Source organism: Astatotilapia calliptera, chromosome 5 (genome assembly GCF_900246225.1).
Source record: "Astatotilapia calliptera chromosome 5, fAstCal1.2, whole genome shotgun sequence".
Classification (NCBI taxonomy): domain Eukaryota; kingdom Metazoa; phylum Chordata; class Actinopteri; order Cichliformes; family Cichlidae; genus Astatotilapia; species Astatotilapia calliptera.
Genome location: NC_039306.1, coordinates 29,136,377 through 29,160,866, shown reverse-complemented (window position 1 = coordinate 29,160,866; position 24,490 = coordinate 29,136,377). Strand labels below are relative to the sequence as shown.

The following is a 24,490-nucleotide window of genomic DNA, read 5'->3' as shown; positions in this document are numbered from 1 at the left end:
GCCGTTTATTAACATTTGTAGAAAACACTGCCGCTAGATAACTGCTCAGCGCGGCAACAACAACAACAACACACAGGGCGCCCTCTGACCCCGGAAGGACACACCGTCGCAGCGAGAGGGCGTCACCCGACGCTATGGCAACATAAACAAAACATAACTGTACAAACAGAACCCTGAACAGCCCTGACCCGCTACAGTATGAAGAGCAACTTGAATCTGCAAATTAAAATGAACCGCTTTATTGTGATTGCCTACTCAAGAGAGCTTTTTTTCTTTCCTTTTTGGGGGGGGTAGATACCAATAACATCTCGAGCTGATTTAATTTAGGTGAAATCAGATTAAGGTCAAGGTCACACCAAATATACATTTCAATAACAACTTACCCTCAATTTTCTACAGATTGTCTTCAAACTACACAACAACATACTAGACCTTGATTGCCATTGTGACCTTCAAATTTCCCCTTGTGGGACTAATAAAGGTATCTTATCTTATTGTTAGCACCCGAGGTCCAAGTTGACCTTGGAAAAAAAGATTTCATCATTTTTTAATTTTTTCAATATGATGTCCTACGATGTCACAATAATAACAGACTGTCATCATATTATAATAATAAAAGCAGGCTGACATCAGCATGTTGTATTAAAAAACATCATAAACATCAAAGTTTGAGTATACGACGTCTTTCAGGGGAGTTGCATTCTCCGAGTGCTCGGTTTGTTGTTGTTGTTTTTGTTATTAATATACTGCCCTACACTGTGTTAATACTGTATACAATTTAATCACCCACCTGTGAGGTCGAATCAAAAAACTATATGGAAGAGAGCCCCAGTAACTCACACTCTTCGCTCTCACAGTCCACGCCTCACTCAGGTGTTTACATCTGTGTTGCAGACAGAGATCTACTGAGGAAAGAGACAAAGCTGAATTCTGACTTTTCCCCTCCCTCTGTATTTGGGGACATGGCTCAGCACTTGACTTTGATTAGAAGACCAGACTGACCAACCTGTGCACCGCCTGGATTGACTACAAGAAAACCTTTGACTCAGTGCCTCACTCTGGTCTAATGACCCAGACCAGAGAGGAACGCTGAATGTTTAATTAATCAATTACAAGACCCTTTTCTTAATATGTCAGGAATACTGAACATTTTACAAATGAGTAGATATATTTCCTCTTTGGTTGATATCCTTACTTTGAGCACTGTCTGATGCATGTAAAGATTATACCAGTGCACCTAACTGACTCCATGTGGGTTTTAAGACTTTGTGTGAGCGGCAGAAGATTTCTTGCAAATCTCACAAAAGATTTCCTTATAATAATATAGAAAAAGCTTACTCTTGTAAACTAAAAGTAGATTTTGGGTAAAAAGATCTGGTGTTCTTCCTGGTGGGTGCTGTCATACTCAATGAATATCAGAGGATTCCAGCTTATGCATATGCAACCTGGTTCCCAGAGTTTCCTGTATTGGAGAGATTTTCCCTTCTGAATTCCTCATGAGTGGATGCTGTGAAATACAATGACAGCGCAACAGGTTTTTGTCATCATATTGCTTGAAAGGAATACTTTCACAAATGTATGTGCTCCACAGAACAATGACCCAGAGGCACGCCTCCACTGAGACCAGGTCTGATGGGGCACTGGTGAACAGTAGATGGATCAGGCCACTGCTGGATTTTTTTCCCCATATTTCTTAAGGACAACCTTTTGATACTGTTCATCAGCTGTAGATAGAGTTTTAGGCCTGCCACTTCATTTTTCCTCCAGTTGTTTGTTTTTTATAACGAACACATTGCACACCATTTCAAGACATACAAAATTTGGGAATGTCAAAATAAAATTTTATGTCTGTAAAACTATTAAGTTTGGCATTTTTCATAGGAAATTTTTCATAGAAACAAAGTGTCTAAAGACGTGTTTTAAAATGGGTTCTCTGCTGAGTTGTCTGTTATTTGTAGGCACAACATTCCTCTGAAAATGTTCTATTACAAGGACTGGACTGAAAATGGGTGAAAAAAAAATAAATGAATAAACCAAAGAACAACAAAAAAAAGAATATGAGTGGTGGCTCGAGACTTTTGCACAAAATGTTAGGCCCAGGAAGCGAAACAACCAGACGGAAGCACTGTTTGATACTTAGTTACAAGCACACAAAAGGTTTTTTTCTCTCTTCCTTTATTGTTAAAACTTTTAATTTGTTGTGAGAGGACAAAGTTTTGACTTCAATACCAGAACTTTAAAAAACATTACCAAATGAACACAGGTCATACTTTATCCAAATATTTTTGTTTCAGTTATTGCTTTACTTCCCTGCTTTGTGTTAATACTGTACAAATTTAATCAGCCATCTGTGAGGTTAAAAAGAAAAGTCTCCATCTTTACAGTTAATAGTCCCAACAACCCTAAGCTTAACTGATCAAACAGGAAGGTTGTAAATAGTGATCAAAGATAGTTATATGGAAGAAAGACCCAAACGTCTGTTTCAATAACTCAAGTCAAAGTCCGCTCTTCACTCAGGTGTTAACATCTGTGTTGCAGGCAGAGATCTACTAAGGAGAGGGTGTAATCTATGAAGACGAAGCTGAATTCGGACTTTTCCCCTCCTCTGTCTTTGCGGACATGGCTCTGCGCTTGACTGTATTGGTGTGCGTTTCCTCGCTGTCTGACCCAACAACAGGAGTGTCTTCCCCGTTGACATTCATGGTCTGGCTGTCAGAGGAAGAATTTGAAGATGTGGAGGACATGCGGGACTTGGCGTCAAGACTTTCAAGGACATGTCGAAACAGTCCATTACTGATTGCTTCCTCATTGTGGTTGTTATTTCCTAGGACGTCAGAGAAAAACACTGTTAGCGATGCAGCTGTGCCGCTGTGCATTTTATTAAGGTTCTGTTCTTTACCTGGCAGCGGGGAAGTCAGCATTCCTTCTTCTCCTACGGAACTGAAAAAGACATCCAAACCCTCCTGGTCAGAGATGTCAATCAGCTCCATTTGATCCAACAAGTCCACATTCACCTCCATAGAAGAGATGCTGCCAATAGGAGCTGCAGTAAGAAGAGAAACAACAGTATGAAAATACTATTGTGCATTTATATGGCACATTTTCATGCATAAACACCAACAGTTCAACTCACGTCTTCTGTAATCTTTGATACAAAGGTGTGCCGAGGAAAGGTAGACGTCCACATCGTGCTGGAAGACCTCCTCAAAGAAACGCTGTCTCTCTCTCAGCTTGAGCTGCTGTGCTGCGTCCACATCTGGGAGCCGCTGACTGCGCTCGCTCTCCGCTGGCAATCACAAGAGAAGAAGAGGAACTCAGACACCAGCTCAGCTGAAGTTTTCACCGCATCCCTGGATTTATAGAGCGCTTTTCTACTCTCCCAGAGCATTCAAAGCACTTTATACAACACGCCCATTCATACAATGATACAAACACTATTTCTATGCAGAAGTGCTTTCTATCTAACATTCATACACATTCATACTTCAATGGATGAATCAGAGAGCAACTTGTGGTTAGCATCTTGCCCAAAGATATTTGGCATGCAGACTCAAACCACCAACCTTCCAATTAGTAGACCAGCTCCACCTCCTGAGCTACAGCCACCTGTCATTTGGAGGCTGGGCCAGTTGAGGCCTCCACCACAGCAGGGTGGAGTTCACAAACTAGTTCTTTCACTCTGATGGTGCATGTGGTGGTCAGTAAGACCATCTCAAGCTAAGGATTGTTTAGCTTGAGAGCCATTATACATGTACTCAGGGGTCAATGTTGGTAGCCAGTAGGTGGAGACATTAATCCACACGTGAACTGTGAAGCAGAAGGATTTCTGTCTTTCAACTTTCAATAGTTAGATTATCTGTTACAAAGGTACAAGAAACCCCAATGAAAGTAACTATACAATAAAAAACTATACAATTAATCTGTGCTGATTGGAAAGGGAAGAAATTAGCAGAATTTTTCCATTACCTCCTGTTTAAGATTTTATGTCTCAGATTACACACCTTAATTCTAAGATTTATTCATGAAAATGAAGAAATTAAGAATGTGAAACTAGTATGAATGTTGTTCATAAGGAAAGAATGATGCAAAATAGATCTCCCATATATAATCTGTATAATGTCTGTAGTTCTGTTTTAAGTTAATGGTGCAAGAACAACACCGGTTTAAGCTTTGTGCTTCACACAGTCACTAAAAGGTGGCAGAGCTGCTATACATGTGGAGAGGCCTGGGATCAAACAGTCAACATACTCTGAGCCAAAGTCCAATACTCAAACATGTCTCATTTGAATAAAGATGTGCTTTTTATATACCATTTTTAGCATGCTAACTGTATCTACTTTAGCAGAAACTTTATTTATGTTCTTTTAGATGAATCGTATATTACAGCCAAATGAAAATCTAAAAGTACAGCAAACTAGATTCTGTTTAAAGCAGTGATTCATATCATTTTATCAGTTTCTGTTATAAAGAAAAAAAAAATCAAAGTGGCAGCCCTACTCTTTGATCAAACTAAGTTTAGAAGCAAGCTGTGGAACATTTGAAATCCTTTATCAACTTTATTAACTTGATATTTACTAGTCAAATGTAAGCAGAAGCCCTTAAGTAGCTTCAGTTTATCATCATAGCCCACCAACCTGATGTAATGTTAAAGTGATTGCTACTATAGCTATCTATTTCTGTATAAAGATCTATATCTCTCTATATATAGAGTTTTTAGTATGTAATATATCTAAAGCTGTCAGGAGGAGGAGGGGCGAAAACCCTGGAAGGAAGGAAGGAAGGAAACAAGGAAGAAAGAAAGGAAGGAATAGTGTAAGTATCAGGACGCATGACTTCGAAGGAAAAAATATATTAGACAAAAAAAAAAAAAAAAAAAAAAAAGCTGAAATGAGCGTGTAGAGGCGTGTAGATATCTTGGTTGTGTCTAAGTAATCGATCACTATATACTATACTATACACACTATATACTGTAACAGAAAAACAGACCAAAAATGTTCGATGCTTAGTAAAGACTCTGGATTTGTGATTCCTTGTAAGCTTTTACTGTGTAGCTGAGCAGACGTCACATCCAAGCAGCTTGACTCCAGGGGTGGAGACCTGGTGCTGTGTTAGACATTTTTTACTGTGTGGATGCGCAGTGCGCTATTCACTTAGAACCGGTATTGGAAACCCCCATTATTCAACAACACTAGTCAGATATTCTACAAACAAAACAAAAAAAAAAAAATGCAGAGGCAATTAAGATGAAAGTCATTTAGCATTTCTAAACACCAGGAAAGAGCTGGATGAGACGATGGACACCGGTCACATGTTTGGATGCTAAATAAGCATTTGGAGCCAACAGAAGACTGAGGGGAACATTTCACCTGGCCACAGATACTTATGAGATTGTTACTCCTTTTCCTCCTACTAGACTCAGAGAGAAAAGATGAAAGCATGTGTTCTTCGTGTCATCACTTACTCTCAGCGTGCATACAGTAGTATGTTGTAATCATTAGAGCAGTGTCTGAATTTTGAGGAGCTCTTACAACTTGCAGGCAGGGGATTGAGCTAATTGGATGAGGCTTTCAAGCCATGTCCAAACTGGAAGTAATGTGAAGATTAGCTGGTCTTTGTTGAGATCAGCAGTCACAGCAGCTCTATAATTACACAGGCAAGTGATGGAGAACAGAAAGACAATGTTCTCAGGATGTTTACCAGGAAAAGGGGTAAAAAAAAAAAAATTTAAAAAAAATCTTTCTCTGGCAATGTGAGGAGACTATCTTTGCCAAAAATGTCCTCATTATGAACTATAAAGACTTGTTGCATAATCACTTTAAATCCCCAAACTGCAGCACAAGCCTAAAAGCAGCAACAGGTTGCCTTCTTTGGAGTGCTGTCTCAGCGCAGTGCCCCCCATGAGTCACATCTGTGGTGGCGGAACGACACGAGCCTGTCACTGCAGCTCGTCTCTGGCCCTCTTTGATAGAGTCCCTCCTGGGTACAGTGGCCGGGCTTTGCTTTGGGATCAGACAGGCAGACAGCTTTGGAAAACAGGAAGAAGACCATTCAAACCGCAGAGTGATGCTGACAGCACCTACGGTGTGTGGGTGTAGACACAGAACCCAGAAATAAAGAAAGGACTCTCCACAGCCTGAAAAAATTTCTAAACAAACTGGCAACAGAAAGCTAACAACATTAGCACAGGTATTTGGAACGAGCATTCATCTCATTTTTACTTTTACATCAAGAGATCAGTTACATTTTTATGCCTTATTAATGTTTTTCAGAAGGTGAGAATTTGTTCAAACATCCAAAACCCCACTGACCAAGAGCCTGACGTGAGAAGGAGAACCCAATGATGATCATTTCCTTAAACTTTGGAAAGTTCATCCAGGGCCAGTAAACAATAATGATCATTCTGGTGATCTGCAACCCTGAATTGGACAGGTGAAAAAGAATGTATGGGCATTATTTTTATTATTATAGTTAGTACAGCTGGTACAGACACGACACCTCTTTCCTGAAGCTTTCAAAACTTTTTTTTTTCCACATCGGCGCATCAGTCACTCTTGCAGCGTTTTGCCTTTCCAGCATTTCTGTCTTCATAGAGACGTTTGAGGTCGTGGGTCTGTGATGCTCTCTTCGCACTGCACTGTTGCACAATCAGGAATGCCTTTGTCCTCAGAGCCTTAAGGAAAGCAAAGGGAGCTGAGCTGACGAAGCAAGATGTCTGTCACAATTAGGCACTGCTTGTCTGATATGTGTGTGTGTAAAAAGAGACCCTTATTTAATGTGACCGGCTGAGGACATCATGTGGGATGAAACACTTGATTTGTGCTGGCTGAACGATAATGAGAGCTTACAGAAAATAAACAGCATCTTTGGAGGCTGGGACAAAATTTCACTTTCCATGACAGGCAACAGGTTTAAGCAAACTGCCTATCCTGGAGGTTTTTTTCCTACTCTGTTAAGCACTGATTGATCACAGCATTGATTGTTTCTACTTAAAGGCTGAGGCACATGGAGAGCTAAAGGTTAGCTACAGATGTATATCCCCACATTGATTTTGCTTCACTCCTCCTGGTTCTTTTTCCTGCTGGGTAACCTTGATCAGTGGGCTTCGGTAGCCGCAGATGACCTAGTGACCTCTGCAAATACTCACACAGGGAAATCCTCGAAAGAAAACCATGGCCATGGTGTCCAGGTTACATATCAAGTCTAATTCATCAATTCATTCACAAGCCAAAGTATTTAGTTTCATATGCGGGAGGAAATAATTATTTGTTCTCTAATTTTTATGGTAGTTTTATTTTAATGGAGAGAGACAGAATATCAACATAAACATTTAGGGGGGGAAAAGAGAAACAAACCAAAACACATTATATAACAGCTATAAATTAATTTGCATGTCATCGAGTGAAATATGTATTAGAGCCACACCCTTTATAGAAACTCTCCAAATTCTTTCAGTTTCTTGGCTGCAGAAACTGAAAGAAAGCTTCAGCTCCCTCCACAGATTCTCTACAGGACTGAGGTTTGAAGACTGGCTAGACCACTACATGACTTTAATGTGATTCGTCTTTAGCAATTGTTGGCTTGGTGGATCGCTGTCATGCTGAAAGACCCATCTTCAGTGTTCTAGCTGAGAGAAAGAGCTTCTCATCCAAGATTTTATAGCAGGTGGCTGCATCCATTGGCCCCTCAATACAATGAAGTTGTCTTGTACCCTTATTAGAAAAACAGCCCCAGAGCATAATGTTCCCACCTCTACTCTGCATTTCTCTTCATGCAAACACAGCAAGTCGAGATCATTAACAAGCTCCTCCTGTAGTTTTGATCCACCACCTTCCTCATGAATATGATCACCCTGTGTGGTAAGATCTTGCATAGATCGCCAGACCAAGTATGCTTGATGGTGATTTTAGATTCCTTCAATTTCCAAATGATCCAAATGATGAAGAAAAGTACAAATTCAGTACGGGATCAATTAATTACTTCTCCCTCTGTACCACAATATGTTTGAAGTTCCTGCTGCTGAATGAGGCAACATGCATTAAACTGTCATTTATTTCCTTTTCTCATCCTTTGGTGGCATTTCTGATTTTTTTCTGCCTATTTTGATCTCTTCTTTGCTCCTTCCTCCTATCTTACTGTATGGCTTTTTTAAAATCCTGTTCTATCTCAATTTCTTTCTTTAAGCCATACTATTACTTTAAGAATTCGGTTCAGTTTTCCTTTCTCCATCGTTGTCCAGTATACCATTCTTTCTGTTTCTCTCCTCATGTCTCTCCCCTCTGTCCTTCCAGTCACCCCCCTCCTTCCTTCCTGTCAGTGCCCTGGGACTTGAGGAAGAAAAGGTCATAGACCAGGGCTCAAGACCAGCTGGGCAAGCAGAATGACTGGAACAGACAGAAGGATGAAGAAAGAGGGAGCGTGCTGGACATGTCCGTGTACTGCTCTGGCTTCCCACATAAACACAAACTCAGATCCTCCGCTCAGGCGGCAGTGGGAGAAAGAGTCCATTCAAATTCAGACAAAAGCAGCAATGTAAGAGAATGGGGCGGGCCTGTACTCCTTAGACATGATTCCACTTACAGGAAATCACTTTAGAAATTAGGCTAATTCATCTTATAAAGCCAATGAAAAACTGTCATCAGAAAGCTAGGAAAAAAAGATGCAACTGTAAGGACTCAAGTACCTGCATAAAGTTTTTTTAGACTTCCGAGGAAAAAAATGTGTTATAATATCCTAATGAAGCAGACTCAACAAAACACATCCAGCAGATATTCATTCTAGAGTATGTTCTACTCGACAAACTGAACAAAACAGGGCACTATGCATAAAGAAAAAAGAAAATCGGGTCAATCTTTGTATCTATTTAGCATCTGCATGCCACGTGCCTCGTTCCCCTGTGATGTTCTCAAGGACAGGACTTTGTAATGGCAGTTTACTGCACAAATAGTAGAGGCAACACATTGATCTGGAGGCTAAATGAAGGGATAGGAGGGTTCGCTGTCGCCTGGAGGCTGCCATTAGCCCATCACTGTTCTAAATGAAAATGTGAGCTCAGAGGCAGGGGAAGGTCAGAGCAGAGGAAACAGGCCTCCCGAGACAATCCAGTTGTAGGAGCAGCACGAGCTACAACTTTTCAGTAAACAGCAGCTAAACAGAAAGCAGGAGAGAACCACATTTTCCTCTTCTGCTTTGATTATAGGGCAGTTTGCCAAACACTTGGATTGATTCCATTCAGCCAAGCCGAGGCTTTTTTTCTGAGAAGCGTTTTCCTTTTACAAACAGCTTGTAATATTGCCATTTAAATGGCTCTAGCGGTGGTACCTACCCTCAGCCCTCTGGCTCCTTAAATGAAAGTAGCAGACTGCAGTAGAAAAGCAAAAGAATTCAAATAACAGCTCTTGGCTCCGTTTCTGCCTCCCTCAAACACACTGTGCAATTGTAGTTTATCTACAAATGAGAGGGGTGACGACCATGTACTTCTAAACCGTGGGACAGATGTGAGGTAACACTTGTTTGGTCTGAGGCAACACTTAAAGACTGGCTGCCTTTTCCACCCAGACACACTTTAGCTTATCAGAGGAGAGAGATTTTATTTCACATGGACCGGTTCCCGACTGCGACAAGAGAGAAAGAGCGAGGGAGCAGAAGCAGAGGATGTAAACACATAAAGAAGGCAGAAAGCGAGAGGGAGAAAAGGTCAGGGAGGCTGAAAGGCTAAAACTGAGAAGTGGGCTGTCTAAAGAAAAATGTGTTATATGATGGAAAGGGGTAGATAAAAGTAAGTTAAAGCAAGAGTTCGGTTTGTAGAGATGAAGAGACACAGGAAGTAATAGCTGGGCTCATTAGTTGTTATTTTTACTGATAGTCTCTTCCGACAGAGCAGTAATCTTAACAGCATCAGTGGGTTGTTCACAGTGCAGAGCTGGTCATTAGTGGATCAGTGTCTGTGGTAATTAATGGTGACTCAGTGGCTGGCTACAGGTAGATTTACCCTAACAGTGAGAGCAGTGAAGCAGTCTGAAATTACAACACAAGTATACAACTAACATTAAAAACATCTCGTTGTGCTTCTTCTTATCCTGATCAGAGCATACTGGTGGTCCCAGCAAAGTGTGAATCGCTGCGGTTTATGAAAACATTGCACTTTCCTTCCAAAAGTGCCTTGAACTGAAGTGGAACAACAACCAAAATGGAGAACAACAACACGGAGGCTGTGCAGTGTCTGCTTTACCTCTCAAATTATTTTGGGTTTTTCACACGGTTTTCTTTTTCCTCCTACAAGAAAGTGACATTTATTAGACTCCAGATGCAAGAGCAGTGAATTATTTATAAGTGTTGTTGATGTGTGTTTGCATGTCTGCTGGGTGCATGAGTGTGTCTTCATCCCAGGACAAAACAGTGTCCAGCACCATCCACCAACAATGACATCAGTGTTAACCCTCTCCTTCCTTCCCCTTTTTTGTAAACCCACAATAGGACTGTTTGTAGGTCAGTGCCCTGACCCACTGCCCTCCATACGTCCACCAGCAGACTGCCGCGAGTTCTGATCGACACAATGGGCTTCAGCGGATGACAAAGTACTGATGTACCCAGAACATTTACAAATCCTCTTATTCAAAATCACTCTTGATGAACAACACAGTGTTCAATTACTTAACCCAACCAGTCAATAATGCACAAATCTCTGTTGAGTGCAGCGGCAAATTACACGGTCTTACACTGAAGTAAACAGTATTAATGAGTTTGTTCCGCTTGTTAGAGGCAAAGTGTATGCAGAGTGACTGTCAACAGCCTGAATCAGGGCACGGCAACATAGCTGAGCTCAGAAAACAGACACTTTAAAAAAATCTGATAATTAAATCTGTAGGCACGCTCTGAAATATTTTGGGTACATCATCATCGTCATCCTGAACTCTTTTTCTGTCTTTATTAAAACATTGAGCGACGCTTCTTCTTTCAGTCACCTTAACACTACTCTCTTTTCTTCTTGTAAAGTCTCACCGCCTCTCCTCATTTTTGTGAGGAAGGTTTGAAGCAATTTCCATCTCAGCCGGGAGAATTGTAAGAATGTTTGGTTAAACCAAACAGTCTCTCAGACACGGCTCGTCTGTTTGTTGAGACTCAGACAGGGTGGCCTGCAGTTTCTGTATAAACTATGAAAAAAGTCAGTGCGGCGTTATCTTGATGTACTGAGCACCAACTGCTGTACGGATCCAATCATTGCCTTTTTTGCACACTTGTTAAAGAATTCATGCAAGTTTTCTCACTATTTTAGTATTTAAGCTTTAACCCTTTGCAGACAAAAGCTGCACAAAAGGCATTCACGCAAGTGCTGATTTACATCATGTAGACTTTTGGCTCCTTTATCTGGAGCCTGGAAAGGAAACAGCTTTGGAGAGATTTCCTGGTCTACTGCACTTCAACCAAGCCGTGGGTGACATCTCCCACCAGCTTTGGGAAATCTTACCCAGGACATGGGAAGAACCAGACACTCATCTCACAGAAGTGATAGCCTTTGCATCGGAAACACCATCTGGTGTAAAAAGCTGCCAAATCAAAACATGTGGCTCCATCGGCCCCTTGTGAATAGAAAAGAAAAGCAGCAATTTGGAATCCACCACCTATCGGAGGAAACATCTCATTCTTCAGATGCTAAAATCTTAGCTGACATCCAGTAGCAAATGTTGTCATTTGAGGCAGCGCAGTTAGCAAACAGTCAGTGTTTAAAGCAAGGATAAGGACTGAGCGATTCATTTATTTTATGCTGTGGTTCTTAATTTGTGGATTAAACAGTCAATAGAATGTCAGGAAACTACAAAAACATGGCCATTACACAGTAAACCATTAGGGAAATTCAAACTCAGTTTTGTGTTCAATCTCTCAGTCTGGTATGGTAACCAGTCTGGTTTGGCAAACAGGAACAAACTGAACAGGAGTGTCAGACCGGCCGGAAAAAAAATCACTGGTCGACAACAAACTTCGTTAGATAAGCTGTATCATCATGCCATCTTAAGGAAAGCTCAGTCTTTGTTGCTGACCGAAAACACCCCCTTTGTTTTTTAACTAATGTCCTCAGGATGACATCAGGATGCCTCTCGCTAGCAAAAAGGTGCACAAAGGATCAAGTGTGCCAAAAGCAATTAGCACTGTATACTGAATAATCTGATGCTGTAATGTTTTCTATAGTTGTACATCAGCTTTATATATGGATATGTAAGAATGTGGGCTGATAACTACTAATAACTAGTTTGGCTAATCTAACCAGTGGGCCTGGGGGCTGAACCAAAGCAGTGATGTGAATGTCACCTTCTCTGTGTGATATTTTCTGAGAACCATCTCATACCATAAAAGGCCATCAGATCCACTTTAATTTTCTTTTGGTGTGAATTTGTTTTCTCTCAGTGACAAACTGTTGCTGTTGTTGTGTGAGTATCTCTGAACCCTGGAGGGATACACAAAATGCTGTTGAGCTGAAAAGTAAGGAGATGGATTTGTTGGAGAACTAATTAACGGCGCTGGTCTGTATCCTCAGGGCTACGGGGCTTACGCTAAATTAATGGGAACCGTTCAGACATCCGTGTTTTGTATAATCACGCGCTAACACTCAAAAACATTCAATTAGCTTAAAGCACCGACATGCCAAGAAGCATTGTTTGCAGCAGAATAATCAGTGTATTCGCAACATGAGAGCTCTTCTCACATTAGTGAGCAATGAGTCTTATTTGAGAATAATAACACGGTATTACGAGTGCCTCGCTTTGTAGCGTCTGAATCTTGAAAAAAGGAAACGCTCTTATTGGTGCATTAGCCTCGATTTATCAGTGCGATCCAGACTTAAGCAATAATTAAACCAAACTCAAGTCAGTTTGGTCCCAGTGACCTACGAGAGCAGCCAGCAGAAAGTTATTATTAAACCCATTTATGTGGACATAGATTCTGAAGTGTGAAATAAGGTGATTCTAGGGCCACGGCTATAAAGTGTGTCAGTGAGTTCTGCTACTACACTGGAATAGACAGAGAGCATTTCCCTATAGACTCACCAGCTGGTCATTATGAAACGCTATCACAGAGATGTGTAAACATGTCCCAATCTCAATTCCATCACTCTAGGCAGGTTAGCATCCCCAGCCATATACGTGATATTCAACAGTGCTCTCATACGTAAACATTTAATTGTAGCTGTCAACAATTTTCTGCATAATAGAGGTTGTTCAGTGTAGTGCCACTTTCCCTTCTAGCTTAGATGCTAAGCTCCATTAGATAGCAGGGCAGCAAAGCAGAGACAGGTGTCCGTACTGTTTGAATCCCTCAGAGAGTAAACAATTAATGAAACACACAGTACATGATAAGGATTTCGTTTTTACGCCTCTAATTTGCTTATTAAAGAGCATCAACCTCCTCCATCTTATCTGGGTCGTGCCCAAGGGGACCGAGCTATGAAACATGGAGTATAGAAACAATTTCCTTTTTCAGCCTCCACATTTCTGTCTGCAGCATGCTCTCAACAGCTGGTCAATCCCTCACTTCACAGCACAACCCACAAAAAAAAAAAGAAAAAGAAAAATCAGAATGTGATAAAGCGGTGCCGGGTCAGAGCAACAGATGGGAGACGTCTTCTCTGGAGTTACGGCCCTGATCCTTTTTAGCCTCGTGAAATCACTGATCTCTTTGGGACTAATTGTGTGGATGCTTTAAGCATCCACACTATTGAGTTCCTGTTTCTCTTTATTCTTTATTGTGTGGATGCTTTAAGCATCCACACTATTGAGTTCCTCTTGGGACTTCCGTACACTTTTTGGCACTTAACTACTTCCACAATTTTCAGCCGATTTTCACCGTTCAAATTTTAAAATATTCTGCTATTTCTGCTAATTCCTGCTATGTCTTTTGGTATTTTTCACTATTATACTTTTTAAAATATTAAGCTTAATTTGTCCCATTAAAATGAATGGGAAACTTCTGCAATTCTGCTAAAATTTGCTTGTTTCTGAAACTTAACTACTTCCTCATATTTTCACGTAGAACAACCATTCAAACTTTAAAATGTTCTCAAATTATTGGGCTATTCAGGTATGATTCAGCTTTTTCAAATCTTTTACCGTTTTACCTTTATGCCTCTTAAAGTTTTCAGTTGCAAAATTGTAATTTTTCACAAAATACATGCGTTGTTATGGTTGCTATGCACTTGGCTTCCAGTGTGCCACTGAAGGTTTTGCAGTCTTCTCTTCATGTCCGAACAACTTCTTGCTACTTGCTCAATCTTCACTCAACTTCCACAAATTATACATCAAAACATAGGTATTTTTGCTGGGTTTCCGAAAATGTCACTATCATTGTTGTGGGATTTATAGAATTTTGGCAAATCTCCTCAGACTAACACAAGGTCAGAAAACTCTCCATATAAAGTCAATGGAGAGTTTGTTCAAAATCACCGCTGCATTTCTGTAATGAGAGGCATATTCGAATCGTCATATCTCCTTAACGAAGCAAAGTTAAGACATGAGGCTTGTCCCGGTATATCTTCAGACACTCGTGACGCTCACAATTCAAGAATTTCTTTCTCACCTATTACCGTTCTGAAATGAGTTGGACTTGTTTGAGGGTAGGAAATTTGTCCTTCGCTCAGATTTCTTCAGATTTCAAACTGTGGAAATGAACCACTTTTTTCTCTCGTCATAACTTTTTGTTGGATTTCCACAGAGACCTGAAAATTTCCATGATTGTTCACCAAAGCCTGCTGTCTCTTACGGTGAAAGAATGATATCGATACTCCAAATAGATTTAGAGTTAGAAAGCGTTGTTTGAGGGCAAGTCAAGGCAGTTTTTGCTTCGCTCTACTCAGTTATGGTGCATTACAAGTCAAATATCTTTAATAATTCATATTTTAATGATAAATTGTTAACACTGGAAGATTCCCCCATCTCTTCTGAACAAAACGGTGTAAGAATGACCGCTCTAGCCCCTACGGTTAGGAAATTATGGTCATTTGTTTGAGGGGAGTCGTCACTATGAGAAATAGGCTGCAATAATCCTGTGCCTCTCTGTGCTGCGTGTGTAAAAAGATGCACCTGCTTTGGCGGGAAAACGTAAACAGCCACTCTGATTGGTGGATTCAAATTCAGCAGCTCCCAGGCTGACCTAGAAACTTACTTCTCTCTCCCTGTGTGTGTGTGTGTGTGTGTGTGTGTGTGTGTGTGTGTGTGTGTGTGTGTGTGTGTGTGTGTGTGTGTGTGTGTGTGTTTAGTGGGAGAGAGAGGACCCTGCCCTTATTTGGCAGCATGTCATTGTAGGATTTAAATTGAATATAGTTAGACTGGTTGACTGGATTAGAGCCTGTGTTTGTGTGTCCTTCTGTGCATTTGTGTTTCAATATGCCTCCATATTTGTAATTTTGTAAGTTATTACTATTCTGCTAAATCATAGTATTTCTGGTACTTTTCGGTACTTGTGCTAAATACAGTATTTCTGCTAAATCATACTATTTCTGCTTTTCATAAGATTTGTGCCTAATATAGTATTTCTGCTAAATTATAGTATTTGTTCTTTTTATAGGATTTGTGCCTAACATAGTATTTCTGCTAAATTATAGTATTTCTGCTTTTTATACTATTTGTGCCTAATATAGTATTTCTGCTTTTTATAGGATTTGTACCTAATATAGTATTTATGCTTTTTATAGGATTTGTGCTTAATATAGTATTTCTGCTAAATTATAGTATTTCTGCTTTTTATAGGATTTGTGCTAAAACATAGTATTTCTACTAAATGTAGTATTTATGCTTAATCATAGTATTTCTATATATTTCTGCCAGGTCCCCAGGCAGCCAATCCTCTGTGAGGACTGAGAAATTCAAATTTTCAAATCAGGGCCTGCAGGGCTTCCCAGCCAATCATATATGTGTCCTGAGGCATTCAAATTTGCATATTGGGGCCTTCATGGCTTCTAAGCCAGCCAATCATATCAGGGCTGAGGAATTCAAATCCACAAATCAGGGCCTGCACGGCTTCCCAGCCAGCCAATCATATATGTGGCCTCAGCCATTCAAATTTGCATATTGGGGAATTCGTGGCTTCTAAGTCAATAAGTCATCCATGTCATATATCTCTAATAATTCATATTTTAATGATAAATTGTCAACACTTGAAGATTCCCCAATAACTTCTGAACAAAACGGTGTAAGAATGACCGCTCTAGCCCCTACAGTTAGGAAATTATGGTCATTTGTTTGAGGGGAGTCCTCACTATGAGAAATAGACTGCAATAATCCTGTGTCTCTCTGTGCTGCGTGTGTAAACAGAAGCACCTGTTTTGGCGGGAAAAAGTACACAGCCACTCTGATTGGTGGATTCAAATTCAGCAGCTCTCTCCCTCTGTGTGTTTGTGTGTGTGTGTGTGTGTGTGTGTGTGTGTGTGCGTGTGTGACAGAGAGAGAGAGAGAGAGAGAGAGAGAGAGAGAGAGAGAAAGCCTTTTAATGGGATGATCTCATTGTAAGATTCAAATTCAATATATTTAGACTGGTTGACTGAATTGGATCTTGTGTGTGTGTCTCTCTGTGCATGTGTGTTTCCTCATGTGTACATATTTGTAATTGTGTGGCTGTTATAGATTTTTTTGCAGATTTTTGTCATTTAACAAGTATATTTGAGGGACCCTCAGCATGTTCAGCATTTTTTCAGCTGTCCATTTTGCTTTTGCAATTTTTCTGTTTAACTTATTACTATTGTGCTAAATCATACTATTTCTGCTATTTTATAAGATTTGTGCTTAATATACTATTTCTGCTTTTTATAAGATTTGTGCTTAATATAGTATTTCTGCTATTTTATAAGATTTGTGCTTAATATACTATTTCTGCTTTTTATAAGATTTGTGCTTAATATAGTATTTCTGCTAAATGTAGTATTTATGCTTAATCATATTATTTCTGCTTTTCATAGGATTTGTGCTTAATATAGTATTTCTGCTAAATTTAGTATTTCTGATTAATTATAGTTTTTCTACTAAATCATAGTACAGTATTTCTGCTTTTTATGGGATTTGTGCTAAAACAAAGTATTTCTACTAAATGTAGTATTTATGCTTAATCATACCATTTCTGCTTTTTATAGGATTTGTGCTTAATATAGTATTTCTGCTAAATTATAGTATTTCTGCCAAATTATAATATTTGTGCTAAAACATAGTCTTAATTTAAAATTACAATATTCATAGTTCATCACAGTGTCTCTGGTAAATCACAATATTTCTGCTCTGTTGTACTATTTTTCTAAATCATAGTGTTTCTGTAATGTTTAAGTATTTTTGGCTAAATATATTCTTTCTGTTATCTTATACTATTTCTCCTAAATTCTTGTATTTTTGAGAAGTTATCATGTTTCTGGTAAGTTACAATATTTCTGCTAAGTTCTGCTATGCTATTGTATTTCTGCCAAGTATTATGTTTCCTCTAAGATATTGCAGTTCTGCTAAGTTATTCCATTTTAGCAAACTTCTTTGCTTCTGCAAAGTTTTTACAATTTCTGCAACTTTTCAGCTTTTTCAGCTAGTTTTTGCATACAGCTTCAGCTTTAAAGCATCCACACTGCATTTTCGCAGGAAATGCAAATTTTTCTAGTTGTGTGGATGCTTTAAGCATCCACACTATTGAGTTCCTGTTTCTCTTTATTCTTTATTATTATTATTCTAGTTGCTTCCGTACACTTTTTGGCACTTAACTACTTCCACAATTTTCAGCCGATTTTCACCGTTCAAATTTTAAACTATTCTGCTTCTTCTGCTAATGTGCGCTATGACTTTTGCTATTTTTAACTATTATACTTTTTAAAATATTAAGCTTTTTTCCTTTAATTTGTCCCATTGAAATGAATGGGAAACTTCTGCAATTCTGCTAAAATTTGCTTGTTTTTGAAACTTAACTACTTCCTCATATTTTCACCTAGAACAACCATTCAAATTTTAAAATGTTCACAAATTATTGGGCTATTCAGGTATGATTCAGCTTTTTCAAATCTTTTACTGTTTTACTTTTATGCCTCTTAAAGTTTTGAGTTGCAAAATTGTGATTTTTCACAAAATACATGCGTTGTTATGGTTGCTATGCTCTTGGCTTCCAGTGTGCCACTGAAGGTTTTGCAATTTTCACTTCATGTCCGAACAACTTCCTGCTACTTGCTCAATTTTCACTCAACTTCCACAAATTATACATCAAAACGTAGGTATTTTTGCTGGCTTTCAGAAAATGTCACCATCATTGTTGTGGGATTTATAGAATTTTTGCAAATCTCCTCAGACTAACACAAGGTCAGAAAACTCTCCATATAAAGTGAATGGAGAGCTTGTTCAAAATCACCGCTGGATTTCTGTAATGAGAGGCATATTCGAATCGTCATATCTCCTTAACGAAGCAAAGTTAAGACATGAGGCTTGTCCCCGAATATCTTCAGACACCCCTGACGCTCACAATTCAAGAATTTCTTTCTCACCTATTACCGTTCTGAAATGAGTTGGACTTGTTTGAGGGTAGGAAATTCGTCCTTCGCTCAGATTTCTTCAGATTTCAAACTGTGGAAATGAACCACTTTTTTCTCTCGTCATAACTTTTTGTTGGATTTCCACAGAGACCTGAAAATTTCCATGATTGTTCACCAAAGCCTGCTGTCTCTTACGGTGAAAGAATGATATCGATACTCCAAATAGATTTCGAGTTAGAAAGCGTTGTTTGAGGGCAAGTCAAGGCAGTTTTTGCTTCGCTCTACTCAGTTATGGTGCATTACAAGTCAAATATCTTTAATAATTCATATTTTAATGATAAATTGTAAACACTGGAAGATTCCCCCATCTCTTCTGAACAAAACGGTGTAAGAATGACCGCTCTAGCCCCTACGGTTTGGAAATTATGGTCATTTGTTTGAGGGGAGTCCTCACTATGAGAAATAGGCTGCAATAATCCTGTGCCTCTCTGTGCTGCGTGTGTAAAAAGAGGCACATGTTTTGGCGGGAAAAAGTACACAGGCTCTCTGATTGGTGGATTCAAATTCAGCAGCTCCCAGGCTGACCTAGAAACTTACTTCTCTCTCCCTGTGCATTTTTTTGCTGATTTTTTCATTTAACAAGTATATTTGAGGGACCCTCAGCATGTTCAGCATTTTTTCAGCTGTCCATTTTGCTTTTCCAATTTTTCTGTTTAACTTATTACTATTGTGCTAAATAATACTATTTCTGCTATTTTATAAGATTTGTGCCTAATATAGTATTTCTGCTAAATTACAATATTTCTGCTTTTTATACTATTTGTGCTAAAACATAGTATTTCTACTAAATGTAGTATTTATGCTTAATCATACTATTTCTGCTTTTTATGGGATTTGTGCCTAATATAGTATTTCTGCTTTTTATAGGATTTTTGCTCAAACATAATATTTCTACTAAATGTAGTGTTTATGCTTAATCATCCTATTTCTGCTTTTTATAGGATTTGTGCTTAATATAGTATTTCTGCTAAATTATAGTATTTCTGCTTTTTATAGTATTTGTGCTAAAACATAGTATTTCTACTAAATGTAGTATTTATGCTTAATCATAGTATTTCTATATATTTCTGCCAGGTCCCCAGGCAGCCAATCCTCTGTGAGGACTGAGACATTCAAATTTTCAAATCAGGGCCTGCACAGTTTCCCAGCCAATCAAATAAGTGTCCTGAGGCATTCAAATTTGCATATTGGGGCCTTCGTGGCTTCTAAGCCAGCCAATCATATCTGAGGGCTGAGGAATTCAAATCCACAAATCAGGGCCTGCACGGCTTCCCAGCCAGCCAATCACATATGTGGTCTCAGGCATTCAAATTTGCATATTGGGGAATTCGTGGCTTCTAAGTCAACAAGTCATCCATGTCATATATCTCTAAAAATTCATATTTTAATATTAAATTGTCAACACTTGAAGATTCCCCCATCTCTTCTGAACAAAACGGTGTAAGAATGACCGTTCTAGCCCCTACGGTTAGGAAATTACGGTCATTTGTTTGAGGGGAGTCGTCACTATGAGAAATAGACTGCAATAATCCTGTGTCTCTCTGTGCTGCTGCGTGTGTAAACAGATGCACCTGTTTTGGTGGGGAAAAGTGCACAGCCTCTCTGATTGGTGGATTCAAATTCACCAGCTCCCAGGCTGACCTAGAAACTTACTTCTCTCTCCCTGTGTGTGTGTGTATGTGTGTGTGTGTGTGTGTGTGTGTGTGTGTGTGTGTTTGTGTGTGTGTGTGACAGAGAGGGAGAGAGAGAGAGAGAAAGCCTTTTAATGGGATGATCTCATTCTAAGATTCAAATTCAATATATTTAGACTGGTTGACTGAATTGGATCTTGTGTGTGGGTCTCTCTGTGCATGTGTGTTTCCTCATGTGTACATATTTGTAATTGTGTGGCAGTCATAAATTTTTTTGCTGATTTTTGTCATTTAACAAGTATATTTGAGGGAACCTCAGCATGTTCAGCATTTTTTCAGCTGTCCATTTTGCTTTTCCAATTTTTCTGTTTAAGTTATTACTATTGTGCTAAATCACACTATTTCTGCTATTTTATAAGATTTGTGCTTAATATACTATTTCTGCTTTTATAGGATTTGTGCTTAATATAGTATTTCTGCTTTTTATAAGATTTGTGCTTAATATAGTATTTCTGCTAAATGTAGTATTTATGCTTAATCATACTATTTCTGCTTTTCATAGGATTTGTGCTTAATATAGTATTTCTGCTAAATTTAGTATTTCTGATTAATTATAGTCTTTCTACTAAATCATAGTACAGTATTTCTGCTTTTTATGGGATTTGTGCTAAAACAAAGTATTTCTACTAAATGTAGTATTTGTGCTTAATCATACCATTTCTGCTTTTTATAGGATTTGTGCTTAATATAGTATTTCTGCTAAATTATAGTATTTCTGCTTTTTATAGTATTTGTGCTAAAACATAGTATTTCTACTAAATGTAGTATTTATGCTTAATCATAGTATTTCTATATATTTCTGCCAGGTCCCCAGGCAGCCAATCCTCTGTGAGGACTGAGACATTCAAATTTTCAAATCAGGGCCTGCACGGTTTCCCAGCCAATCATATATGTGTCCTGAGGCATTCAAATTTGCATATTGGGGCCTTCATGGCTTCTAAGCCAGCCAATCATATCTGAGGGCTGAGGAATTCAAATCCACAAATCAGGGCCTGCACAGCTTCCCAGCCAGCCAATCATGTATGTGGGCTCCAGGTATTTAAATTTGCATATTGGGGAATTCGTGGCTTCTAAGTCAACAAGTCATCCATGTCATATATCTCTAAAAATTCATATTTTAATGATAAATTGTCAACACTTGAAGATTCCCCCATCTCTTCTGAACAAAACGGTGTAAGAATGACCGCTCTAGCCCCTATGGTTAGGAAATTATGGTCATTTGTTTGAGGGGAGTCGTCACTATGAGAAATAGGCTGCAATAATCCTGTGCCTCTCTGTGCTGCGTGTGTAAAAAGATGCACCTGTTTTGGCGGGAAAAAGTACACAGGCTCTCTGATTGGTGGATTCAAATTCAGCAGCTCCCAGGCTGACCTAGAAACTTACTTCTCTCTCCCTGTGCATTTTTTTGCTGATTTTTTCATTTAACAAGTATATTTGAGGGACCCTCAGCATGTTCAGCATTTTTTCAGCTGTCCATTTTGCTTTTCCAATTTTTCTGTTTAACTTATTACTATTGTGCTAAATCATACTGTTTCTGCTATTTTATAAGATTTGTGCTTAATATAGTATTTCTGCTTTTAATAGGATTTGTGCTTAATATAGTATTTCTGCTTTTTATAGAATTTGTGCTTAATATAGTATTTCTGCTTTTTATAGAATTTGTGCTTAATATAGTATTTCTGCTTTTTATAGGATTTGTGCTTAATATAGTATTTCTGCTTTTTATATGATTTGTGCTTAATATAGTATTTCTGCTAAATTATAGTATTTCTGCTTTTTATAGGATTTGTGCTAAAACATAGTATTTCTACTAAATGTAGTATTTATGCTTAATCATAGTATTTCTATATATTTCTGCCTGGTCCCCAGGCAGCCAATCCTCTGTGAGGACTTAGACATTCAAATTTTCAAATCAGGTCCTGCACGGTTTCCCAGCCAATCATATATGTGTCCTGAGGCATTCAAATTTGCATATTGGGGACTTCATGGCTTCTAAGCCAGCCAATCATATCTGAGGGCTGAGGAATTCAAATCCACAAATCAGGGCCTGCACGGCTTCCCAGCCAGCCAATCACATATGTGGTCTCAGGCATTCAAATTTGCATATTGGGGAATTCGTGGCTTCTAAGTCAACAAGTCATCCATGTCATATATCTCTAAAAATTCATATTTTAATATTAAATTGTCAACACTTGAAGATTCCCCCACCTCTTCTGAACAAAACGGTGTAAGAATGACCGTTCTAGCCCCTACGGTTAGGAAATTACGGTCATTTGTTTGAGGGAGTCGTCACTATGAGAAATAGACTGCAAAAATCCTGTGTCTCTCTGTGCTGCTGCGTGTGTAAACAGATGCACCTGTTTTGGTGGGGAAAAGTGCACAGGCTCTCTGATTGGTGGATTCAAATTCAGCAGTTCCCAGGCTGACCTAGAAACTTAGTCCTCTCTCCCTGTGTGTGTGTGTGTGTGTGTGTGTGTGTGTGTGTGTGTGTGTGTGTGTGTGTGTGTCTGTGACAGAGAGAGAGAGAGAGAGAGAGAGAGAGAGGCTTTTAATGGGATGATCTCATTCTAAGATTTAAATTCAATATATTTAGACTGGTTGACTGAATTGGATCTTGTGTGTGGGTCTCTATGTGCATGTGTGTTTCCTCATGTGTACATATTTGTGATTGTGTGGCTGTAATAAATTTTTTTGCAGATTTTTGTCATTTAACAAGTATATTTGAGGGACCCTCAGCATGTTCAGCATTTTTTCAGCTGTCCATTTTGCTTTTCCAATTTTTCTGTTTAACTTATTACTATTGTGCTAAATCATAGCATTTCTGCTATTTTATAAGATTTGTGCTTAATATACTATTTCTGCTTTTCATAGTATTTGTGCTTAATATAGTATTTCTGCTAAATTTAGTATTTCTGATTAATTATAGTTTTTCTACTAAATCATAGTACAGTATTTCTGCTTTTTATGGGATTTGTGCTAAAACAAAGTATTTCTACTAAATGTAGTATTTGTGCTTAATCATGCCATTTCTGCTTTTTATAGGATTTGTGCTTAATATAGTATTTCTGCTAAATTATAGTATTTCTGCCAAATTATAATATTTGTGCTAAAACATAGTCTTAATTTAAAATTACAATATTCATAGTTCATCACAGTGTCTCTGGTAAATCACAATATTTCTGCTCTGTTGTACTATTTTTCTAAATCATAGTGTTTCTGTAATGTTTAAGTATTTTTGGCTAAATATATTCTTTCTGTTATCTTATACTATTTCTCCTAAATTCTTGTATTTTTGAGAAGTTATCATGTTTCTGGTAAGTTACAATATTTCTGCTAAATTCTGCTATGCTATTGTATTTCTGCCAAGTATTATGTTTCCTCTAAGATATTGCAGTTCTGCTAAGTTATTCCATTTTAGCAAACTTCTTTTGCTTCTGCAAAGTTTTTACAATTTCTGCAACTTTTCAGCTTTTTCAGCTACTTTTTGCATACAGCTTCAGCTTTAAGCATCCACACTGCATTTTCGCAGGAAATGCAAATTTTTCTAGTTATTATTCTAGTTGCTTCCGTACACTTTTTGGCACTTAACTACTTCCACAATTTTCAGCCGATTTTCACCGTTCAAATTTTAAACTATTCTGCTATTTCTGCTAATGTGCGCTATGACTTTTGCTATTTTTAACTATTATACTTTTTAAAATATTAAGCTTTTTTCCTTTAATTTGTCCCATTGAAATGAATGGGAAACTTCAGCAATTCTGCTAAAATTTGCTTGTTTTTGAAACTTAACTACTTCCTCATATTTTCACCTAGAACAACCATTCAAACTTTAAAATGTTCACAAATTATTGGGCTATTCAGGTATGATTCAGCTTTTTCAAATCTTTTACTGTTTTACTTTTATGCCTCTTAAAGTTTTGAGTTGCAAAATTGTGATTTTTCACAAAATACATGTGTTGTTATGGTTGCTATGCTCTTGGCTTCCAGTGTGCCACTGAAGGTTTTGCAATTTTCACTTCATGTCCGAACAACTGTTTGCTACTTGCTCAATTTTCACTCAACTTCCACAAATTATACATCAAAACGTAGGTATTTTTGCTGGCTTTCAGAAAATGTCACCATCATTGTTGTGGGATTTATAGAATTTTTGCAAATCTCCTCAGACTAACACAAGGTCAGAAAACTCTCCATATAAAGTGAATGGAGAGCTTGTTCAAAATCACCGCTGCATTTCTGTAATGAGAGGCATATTCGAATCGTCATATCTCCT

General features: G+C 38.4%; 1 protein-coding gene across 1 annotated transcript in view; it reads right to left on the bottom strand.

The window, feature by feature from the left end:
* Positions 1-2,141: 2,141 nt before the first annotated feature.
* LOC113022859 (dysbindin) overlaps positions 2,142-24,490 on the bottom strand; it is a 26,687-nt gene continuing 4,338 nt past the window's right edge. The window contains exons 2-4 of the mRNA XM_026168747.1: positions 3,134-3,286; positions 2,900-3,043; positions 2,142-2,824 (exon numbers count right to left, since the gene is read on the bottom strand). Coding sequence (XP_026024532.1) covers positions 2,568-2,824; positions 2,900-3,043; positions 3,134-3,286 — 554 coding nt within the window. The 3' untranslated portion in view covers positions 2,142-2,567. The remainder of the gene's footprint in view (positions 2,825-2,899; positions 3,044-3,133; positions 3,287-24,490) is intronic.